This window comes from Myotis davidii, unplaced genomic scaffold (genome assembly GCF_000327345.1).
Source record: "Myotis davidii unplaced genomic scaffold, ASM32734v1 scaffold268, whole genome shotgun sequence".
In the NCBI taxonomy this organism is placed as follows: Eukaryota; Metazoa; Chordata; class Mammalia; order Chiroptera; family Vespertilionidae; genus Myotis; species Myotis davidii.
In genome coordinates this window covers 2,241,656-2,251,918 of record NW_006383015.1, presented here as the reverse complement: position 1 = coordinate 2,251,918, position 10,263 = coordinate 2,241,656, and the positions used below count along the sequence as shown (strand labels likewise).

At 41.8% G+C, this 10,263-nt stretch overlaps 1 protein-coding gene across 4 annotated transcripts in view; it reads right to left on the bottom strand.

The window, feature by feature from the left end:
- Positions 1-4,317, bottom strand: part of FN1 (fibronectin 1) — a 68,974-nt gene extending 64,657 nt beyond the window's left edge. For all 4 annotated transcript variants that reach the window (XM_006778927.2, XM_006778924.2, XM_006778925.2 and 1 more), the window contains exons 1-4: positions 3,918-4,317; positions 2,844-2,972; positions 1,812-1,949; positions 325-456 (exon numbers count right to left, since the gene is read on the bottom strand). In XM_006778927.2, the coding sequence (XP_006778990.1) occupies positions 325-456; positions 1,812-1,949; positions 2,844-2,972; positions 3,918-4,065 (547 nt within the window). In that variant the 5' untranslated portion in view covers positions 4,066-4,317. The remainder of the gene's footprint in view (positions 1-324; positions 457-1,811; positions 1,950-2,843; positions 2,973-3,917) is intronic.
- Positions 4,318-10,263: the final 5,946 nt, after the last annotated feature.

Below are 10,263 nucleotides of genomic sequence, written 5' to 3'. Positions count from 1 at the left end.
ACAAAATTAAGACAAGACTTATATGCAGTGGATTCTTTTGATCTGATTCTTTAAGACTGGATTATAAAACATTCCATTATTTACAATGAAGTTCCCATTTCATTATTTTTTCCACAAAATTAAGACAAGACTTATATGCAGTGGATATTTTTGATCTGATTCTTTAAGACTATGGGTTACAAAACATTCCATTATTTACAATAAAGTTCCCATTTCATTATTTTTTTCATTGGAATTCAGATCTCTTGTTCATGTGGAGTTTGGTTCAACCCAACATCTTGACTGTGCATCCCCACCCCTCATTTGTCCCTAAAAGTCACACACCTATGGGCTTGCAGGTCCATTCTCCTTTCCCGTTACCAAGACACACACACTCTAACATGTAACCACCAGTCTCATGTGGTCTCCTCCAGGTGTCACCAATCTTATAGGACTGACCCCCTTCATGGCAGCGGTCTGTTCAAGATAAAAAAAAAAAAAATTAAGAGAGTGGGACAAAGAAAAAACCATTAAAAGAAAAAGAAAAAAGAAGAAGTAGTCTCATGTTCTACCCAGAGTAGGTACTTAGGTTAGCCACTGTAAGTATTCAGAGAATAGCTTTCCCATCAGAGACAGGGGAAAAGTTAACAGGTCTGGTAACTTGGGGTCATTCAATCAAATGTTTTGTTTAAGTACAATGGGAAACCACAGAGAAAAATGAATGGCAAAGAAAGAGGTCATAAATCCTGGTTCCCAGAGGGATCGCAGGAAATTAGGTCCTAAAGCAGAAAAGCAAGGCTGGCAGACATGACCTCCATACAGACACAGCAGGTTGAGCCTGAGACTAATTCATTGAAAAGCCATATTGGGTATAGTATTTCAGCTTTCAGGAGTGTGGAGAGTCTGTGTTTTATCCTAGGCTACATATATAATTTTGGCAGAAAGCAAATAGATGTGTGCCTATCAAGTGTGAAAAACCAGGTACTTCTCTAGGCTGTTAAGCAAGCTGGCACATCTACCCACTGGATTGTAAACACTATGGACCACTGACTCTTATCATTTGCCAATACATTTGGATAAGCCCTAACATTAAGTATGGGGAAAGCAGATTGGGCCTATTCACAAGGGACTGTCTTGTTCATTTGGACATAACTTTTTAAAGTGACTTAAAGGATGGATGAAAAAAGCAAAAAAGCAAATGCTATGTTAATAGAATCCATTTATAACACAGTGAATCATACTGAAAAGACCTCCTGAACTAAACTATAATTGATGAGAGTCAACCCAGTCCCCAAAGTGCCTTGGAAACACTATTAAGCTAATCATTCCACATTGTCCCTGGGAAGAGAGAGATCCAATTCCTGGGTATAAACTATTGGTCACAAAGAAACCAGACTGTTTGTATGGGATGTAAGAGGTCTCTGCATTGCAAACAAGAAGAGCAGTCCACACAATGGAAGGTTCATTCTTCATGACCATCTTCCAATCATTGCAGATAATCACATGATCAGTCTGGCTTGAAGATGCTCAGGAATGTAAGATGGGTAACTTCTCTAAGTATGTCTTACTGGAGTGGAACCCAGGAGATCCACTTGGTTACACTGTGTACACACACACACACACACACACACACACACGCTTAAACCCACACTGATTCTATCTGTGCTGAGAGACATCTCCCAGAAGCACAGGAATCAGTTGGGTGACAACATAACAGTACCTGGTCACCTAGAATAAATCCCAAAATTAGGACTATCCAGTCATCAATAACAGAAAGTGACAGTGACAGTAACAGAGAAATTCATATTTATGGTGTTTCAGCATCATCTTACTTGCAATGGTACAGCTTATTCTTCTTCGTCCAGCCCCGATGCAGGTACAGTCCCAGATCATGGAGTCTTTGGGACGCTCATAAGTGTCCCCCACCCGGTACGTGTTCCCAGTGTACTTGTCAAAGCAAGTCTCTTCAGCTGAGGGGAGAAGGAAAGTGCACATGAACCTCACATATGTAAAAGCCTTTCTATTCCACTAACCTCGTCCAAAGGAGAACTCGCTTTTCCACTCTGTGAGCAACATGGTACCACAAAAAGTTTTTAAAGACGGAAGTGGGAGACCTAGAATTTCCCTTAGGCTCTCAGAAAGCCTTGACTTTTGATCTTTGGCAAGTTCCCCAATTTTCTGTAAATTAATTTCTATTGTAAAGGATTCTCAGGCCCTAGGAGAAAGCCATAGGCAGTACTACCTTAGGACAGGCTAGACGGTGAAGGAAGGACTGCAGATTCAGATCTCTGACTCAGAGTCCAACCAAGGTCCACATAAAAGCAAACAATTTGAAGAGCCCAACCCCCACCAGGCACAGTCACTTGTTAATCCTACTATTTCCACTTTAGCGTCATCTGTGCTGCTCTGTGCAAGTTGCCATAATTTGGGAGCAACATATCAATGGTCATAAAGAATGAGAACTTTGGTTTTGTGTAAAAAGAAGTCACTTTACATTATAATGCCCAAAGTGTTTTCTGGCCCATAATCTTATTGTTTAAGATTTAAAATTACTTTCTAATAAATTAAAATTTTATAAGTGTTTTGGGAGGAAGAATACACAAATCTTTTATTTTCTCATCAAAACCTTTGGGAGAGTAAAACAGAAAGACTTGAGGAATTACTTGGGGATACACTTGTTCTTTTGTTTCAAAGGCAAAAATAACATGTAAAAAGCAAATATCAGCAGTTATTAAATGTTTTTAAAGAGGAAATGATAGATCATCCTATTGAAAAACTAGTGTACGTATTTTTACTACCAGTGCCGAATTTAATCAACAAACGCCACTTCTCCAAGAAGTTACAAGATACTCCTCACCACTTACCTTCAGGTTTGCTCTCGCAGTTGAAGCCTCGGCTCCCTCCATAACAGGTACAAACCAAAGTATTGCCCAGGTATGTGCGCTCCCATTGTTGGTTTATCTGATAGTGATTCCCATTATCAAAACAACCAGCTGTAAATGAACAAAAAAGTTGTTACATTTACATCCCCCCCTTTACCAGATTATGGAATTTTTTTGCACAATTAAATTGATAAGCCTAAGCAACAAACATAAAAAAATAAGTTAATCTTCAGAGCTCGCTAAGAATGAAAAGCAATATTTCACTAAAATGTAGAGGTAGAAATTGGCTACCTAAAGATTCAACCACAGTTTGTACACGTAGATATTTAGGTATCCCCCTCCCCCCTTTCTTTTAACTTAGCTAAATGGTATACAATGATGTCATTTCCATCTGGCCAGGGGTCGACATCAAGGAAGAAGAAACATTTTAAAACGCAGATAACTACAACTGCATTTTAAAATATGCAAGGAACTTCCATGATCTTCTTGGGTAGTCAGTCAAGAGGACAGTTTTAAGCAGTTTCCTGTAGCCGAGGCCAAAGGAGGGTGTGTCTTTGAAAAACTGGAGTAGGAATTCTGATCTCTGTTCTTGGGGAAGTGTCCTGAGGGGCCCCTAAGCAATGCAAACTAAAATTACCTCACATTCAGATGTAGTGAGGAACACAGCTATGTAGCTTCCTTCTTCCCACCCATGTTGAACATATTTAACCAGTTATTTAGCAACGCAGAAAACAAGAAAGACCACACTAAGCCCAAAAGAACCTGTAAAGGCTTCCATCATTTTTCTCTTTAAAGGTAAGTTTTGCTGCATTCACAGGAAAACGACCTGAACGTGTAGAGCTGATAAGAGCACAGGAGCCCCTGTCCTCCAATGCATTATCCTAGGCCCGCAGACCCAGCCTGCCCAAACCGATGCCTCCTGCGTCCACAGTGGTTTCCCATTAAGGCGAGCACACTCTCCATGCGCGCGCGCGCGCAAAACTTCATCCCCAACTTTAGTTGGTTAGACGGTCCCATCCCTGCGCCGGCCGGTTTCAGCCCGCAGTCCATACTCACGCTTGTTTTGGCTGACAGCCACCGGGGACGGGGGCAGCATCATTTGCTGAGCCTGCCTCTTGCCCCTCCAGGTTCCGGCGGAGGGCACCGCCATCCCCAGGGACACGGCGGCCAGAAGCAGCAGCCCGGGTCCCGGACCCCTGAGCATCTTGAGACGGTGCGGGGAGAGGCCCTCTCCACGAGGCAATTGCCACCGAGTTCAGTTCTCTTGGAAACCTACGGGAGGGTCCCTTCCAGGGCCCCCAGGGGGGTGATGCCTTAAGGCAGGTAAGGGTCAGAGGATGGGGAAGGGGACGGGTAGAGGGACAGAGGGGAAGGAAAGGATGGAGAGAACTTGGGGCTGCGGGTCCCGACTCGCGCTTGGGGCTCCCTCTCCTCCCCTGGTACGGAGCTGCCGGCGCGAGCGTGTGAAGTCAGGGGGACTGTGGGTTCGCCGCGAACAAAAGAGATGCTGATCCTCCGCCAGGATTGGGGCTAGAGAACTTTTTTCGGTTTCCTTTGCGGTCGTCCAACTTTTGGGGGGCTGAGGGGGAGGGATGGGAAGCGACGGGGAGAGGGTAGACGGGAGGAAAGGGAGGGGCTGGAGTTCAGTGAAGCGGAGGGGTTGCAAGTCCTCCTCCCTCCCCCCTCCGCTTCCCTTTTCTTTCTTATTAGGGTGGGGGGTGAGGACATTTCGTCCTCTCTTACAAAAAAAAAAAAAAAAAAAAAAAAGCCTGTTCACTGGAGTATATGTCGGGGGGAGGACAAAACCACGAAGTGGCCACCACCTTGCAGCTGTAGGAAAGTAGCCTTCGCAGTCCCAGGGCGGGGCTGGCTTTTCTCCTGTTCCCTTTCTTCGGTTTAAGTTAATGTGCACCGATTTGGGATTCCCTAGAGTTCGCCTTCGGAGCTCCCTGTGCAAGCCCTCTCCTCGCAAGCGCTGTACCGGCCCGGTTCTGAGGAGGTGCTGGCGGGGGACAGAGGGGAGCATCCATCCTTTCATGAGCTTCCCTGAGGACCTGGAGTTCCGCGGGGCGCTGGGCGGGTCTGGGGGGACTTCGGGGACCCGGGTTTCTTTGGAAAGGACAAAGCAGCAGTTTGCTTGTGAAAAAAAAATGCAGGAAGAAGTTTTGGGTTTTGTTTTCAACCCTCTCCCCCTCCCCTCCCCCATGGGGTCTGTTTCCTCTGAAAGTGCAAGCAGCCGTGGTCGACCTGCAACCTGGGAAATTGGGCCGGCTCCGGAGCAAGACCGTGTCTTTGCTCCTGTTCTCCGTGCCCGTGACACACAAAGCGGAGATCTTGTATGAATCACGGAAAGCTAAGAAAAGACCATTTACGGCCTTGCCTTCCTACAGTTTCTTCCTTGCTGTAATTTGGCATTTTCTTTTTTGTAGCCATCAGTTAAGTCCCAGGATTCCCCTCCCCCAGCCAGCCCCGCCGCCAGATTTTTTAAAGTTCAGTTATTATCTACTCCAAGAATGTGGAAGGTTCCCATTTAAGATCTCCCGGGGCTGGCTTTCCCTCTAAACTCGGAGGCTGGACACGGACTGGCATTGAGCAACCCCTCAAATCAGTCCTTTTTCAGACAGACACAAGTCACACTTGCTTTTTAAATTTTTCACAAAGGCGGAGTCCACGACCTTCTTCAGTAAATCCTGAGAGACCCAAACTCAAATCGTTGCCTTCCAGTGTTGTTAGTAGTGCAGACTTCCCGTTTGCTTTGAAAACCTATGAAAGCTACTAACAATATGTTTATTTCTATAAGGGCTTGTTTTTCCCAAAAGTTCCATCTACAGTAACTGCCGTGGGGTAATTCCAACTCTATGGTCTAAAATACCTAACACATCAAAGACGCAAAACTAACATTTGTTTTATTAATGCAGGGAATTCAAAATAAAACAGCAAATAGCAGTTTCCTACAAGAGGTGTAAAATAACTTCCTGCGGAGTCCTGTCTAGGTTCGAGGTTTTTTTAACTTTCTCATCATCACTTAACAGAACAGTTTTCTCTTTCAAATATAAAAGGGCCTCTTGTAAATTCTTAATAAATGTCTGGGAAGCCAATGTTCCTTCCAGAGGTAAGAATACCTGGAAATCAGATGTCAGCAAGATAGACGTGGGGCTAACACACACAGGTTTCTTAACACACATAGATTCTGGAGGAAGGAAATAAGTGCTTAGAAAAGTATGTTGTCAACCAAAAACATGAGAGTTTGGTATATTTACTGTACTCAAAATACATTAGAATAATATACACATGTGAACTTGGAAGGAAAAAAAAGCCCACCTCACATTTCAGAAGAAATGTTTATATTTCAACCCCATTGAAATATAATTTGTTTAAGGAAATGGTATATATATCTAATGTCTCCTAAGCAAAAACTTAATGATATTTAACTCAATTTTATAGGAATGCTTGGGAGTTTACTCTTTTTTTTTTTTTAAGGAAGGGAGCCTTTCCAGCTCCTCTTATATATTTTATTGATTTTTTACAGAGAGGAAGCGAGAGAGATAGACAGTCAGAAACATTGATGAGAGAGAAACATTGATGCTCTAACTAGAGAGATAATTAAAACTTAAAGACCACACTTTGTTCTAACTCAGCAGACATGCCTAGTGTCCAAGATTCCCTTGTATTTCCTTTAAAATCTTAAGGGCTATTTTGACAGAGTAGGTTCTTTAGTAAACAGTACGCTTCTGCTTGTATGAAATATCCTTAGACTTCTTTTTCTTATCTCGAAGGGACAGGGGAATGTAACCAAACAAAGATTCATAGATGCCTGGGGCTAGGGCTGGGAACAGGAATTAATTGTAAATGGACACTAGGAATCTTACTGGGGTGATGGAAATAAATATTCTAAAACTAGATTGTGGTGGTGGCTGCACAACTTGGTAGTTATGAAAAATCATTGAGTAGTACACTTTATGGTGTGTAAATTATACCTCCATAACGTTTTTAAATAATTGATTTAAAAGTAGTATTTCTTTATCCTTTTTTACTTATACCGTCTCCTGAATTTGTTCAAGATCACACTCCCAGGTGGCAGCAGCACATACAAGGTGTCCTAATTTCTTAACTTTTCTAAGAGGAAATTTGCCTTTAATACAGTAGTGGATTGTTTCTTCCACACCAGTACCTCCTTACGAAACCTAGTATTGGTGTGATGGCATTTATGTGGTAGAGACAGAACAAATGTTCATTTAAGACTGTGTGTTGTGTCTTCTTGAAATTGCCATGGCGATAGAATTTTCCCAGAACTTAAGTCAACTTAAATTTTCAGTAGCAAAAAAGAACACATGTATCTGTGGGTGGTGGGGGAGTATTATTTGCATGTTTTGTTATTGGAGAAGGTTAGTGAGGAGCATGAGCAATTATGGAAATCTTAATTGAACTTACTTCATTTGAATTGAAGATAATGCCAATTTTAAAGGATTCGAATTAAAACAATGTAAGGGATAAGTTTTAAAGGGCAATTATTCCCATCTAAAAAAGGGGTTTTCTTTTAGAATAATTAAACACATTATAGACAATACTCCTTCCAGCCAAATCCCTTGCCTATGGAAAAAAAATTATTTCTGGTAAAGAAATAATTTCTTGACACCATGGGTTACATTTTGAGGTAGGTGGGCGTTTTCTTTTCTTTTCTGGAAATCTTTGGTTTTTATCTTGTCCTTAATCTCTTTTAGTCCTGTTATGGAGGCCAATGACTAGGTGACCTTTAGAACTTTCTGACTTAAGAACCTGGAGTATCTTTTTTTCTAATTCATGGGCTCCTATATGTAGATTGGATAGAGATACATTACAATAGTTGTATTTCTTATCTTGATTTTTTTTTTTGGCATGAACTCCTTCCCATCTTCTTCCCTTGAAAACAGCCAAGCTTGCAAATCTGATACTGATTAAGCACAGGTGCAAGAATGAAAAATAAAGGCCTCATGGGCAGCCCCATGGGTAGAATGTCTGAGCAGTTTGTCTAGACCTGCCGCCATGGAGAAAATACTTGATAAGGGCTTTAAATTATGCCTTGAACGCCAGCCAGTTTTTACTTAATAAGCATTTTGTTTATATTTTAAGTTACTTTATTATTTAAGCAGCACTTTAAAAAGTTTTAATCTATGCCCTTTGATTCTTAGCAGGAGGTCTCCTTTCTCATTAAAGGATAGTAACTCCCAAAAGGTTTTGCAAAGGAGTCTAATTCATCCAGTAAAATGGAACTAACTACTGTGTAGCTGGAACACAACCACAACTATGTTATAGAACATTTCAGCTTTCTAAGGTAGGTAGCGGTTTCTTAGATATATTTTATTTTTCAATGTTGTTGCTCCTTTTTCCAATTTTGCTTTATTTTATGTTGGTAGCTTTAAAGGTTTGTTTCGAAAGGTTACATTAAAAAATACTTAGCCCAGCCAGAATGGCTCAGTGCTTGAGTGTCAACCTATGAATCAGGAGGTCACAGTTCAATTCCCCATCAAGGCTCATGTCCTGGTGGTGAGCTCAATTCCCAGGAGAGGACGTGCAGGAGGCAGTCGATCAGTGATTCTCTCTCATCATTGATGTTTCCATCTCTCTCCCTCTCACTTCTCTCTGAAATCAATAAAAATATATTTTAAAAGAAAACACTTAAACGATTCCCTACCATTATTTAAATTGTTTTCTATCCCTTTTGCAGCTAATCATGAAGGTTGTGTCAAATACTTTGAAATGGTAACCTTTTATGTTTTATCATAAATAAACTTTTACTCTGACAATAGACTACTGTGATATGGGTGGTCAACGGACACTTTTTCTATTGGCTCTGTTGATCATTATAATAAATTAAAGATAAATTTACCTGAATTATAAAATTAAAGTATAAATATAACTATCATTAAATTAATGTTGAACCCTTTTCCAGATAAAATTCATATGTTTTTTCATTAGGTATGAAAATTTGACTGAGATGAAATGGACATCTAAAATCATTTCATTTTTGCCGAAACCGGTTTGGCTCAGTGGATAGAGCGTCGGCCTGCGGACTGAAAGATCCCAGGTTCGATTCCGGTCAAGGGCATGTACCCGGGTTGCGGGCACATCCCTGGTGGGGGATGTGCAGGAGGCTGCTGATCGATGTTTCTGACTCTCTATCCCTCTCCCTTCCTCTCTGTAAAAAATCAATAAAATATATTTAAAAAAATAAAATAAAATAAAATCATTTCATTTTAAACATGAAAATCTAAGGCAAGCTAAAGTGAGTGCACAAGGTCATAAAGATTTCAGTTACTGAAGAAAAACATATTTAAATAGCTAGATTATATTAAGTGCTTACTCTGAGCCAGACATGGTACTAAATGCTTTATACGCATTTTTTTTTTTTTTTTTATTCAACTGTGGTAGGCAGTTAGACAGACATGAGCAGAGCAAGGATGATGGGCCAGGTACAGAAGGTCACCAGGGAAGAAAGCCCTGGTGCCTACCAAAGGACAATTGTAGGGTGGGACCTCGCCTTCAGGGTGACCTTTCCTCTCCTAGCCTACTGCTGATCATGCAGTTTGGACCCCCTGCCTTTTCCTCCCTAGAGATAACTTCTAGGCCTCCGTTGTACCTCAGCTCTTGGCCCAGAAAAGCAGTAAATCCAAACAAACAACACCAGGATTAGCTGCATTGGATGATGACCCCCCTGCCCTGGTGCTCACCAATCCATCAGTGGAGACCTAGACCCTGAAAGGACATGGAGAGCTGCTGAATATTCTCCTGAGATCTTCCCCTGGGAAGATTGATTTTCCAAATAAATGTTCTCTTATAGTTTGAGTCTTGGTTCTGAATTCTTTCCTAGCCAGAACTCAAGTACCGAGGTTGCTGAACCCAGGTCTGGTCCGACCTCACCTGTCTAACCAGAGACCCTTCCTGCTGCCCACAACATTATGGTGCCATGACTCAGATTGTGACTTGGATTGTGTGGCAGGATTCCAGAGACGCCCACCCAGGACTACTTTGCAGACCCAGACCAGTGCTAGGTACCAGTAGGGACCCATTGTACCCCCACCATCTCCACATTTTGCATCGGGTGGACTTGGGTGAGTTTCTTGGAATTCCGGACCTCTTTGTTTTAAGATAAGAGGCTGACGTTCTTTTAGCTGTTTTTTTTTTAAATCCTTGAGTTTTTGTAATCATAGAGGTAGAAGTAATTCATAGAATAAATGTGCTGAAAAAACAAGTTATAGAGGCAATGGAAGAGCCCTAGGAGCTTGGGAGTGAGTAAGGTAGTGGTAAGGTACCTGGGAAGAGGGGAAGAGAAAGGGGAAGGGAAAAGAAAAAGCTTGGGTGTGCTTCCCGGAGGGAGAACACACTGGATCTTCTGTCCTATGGTGTTTTATTTATCATTATTTTT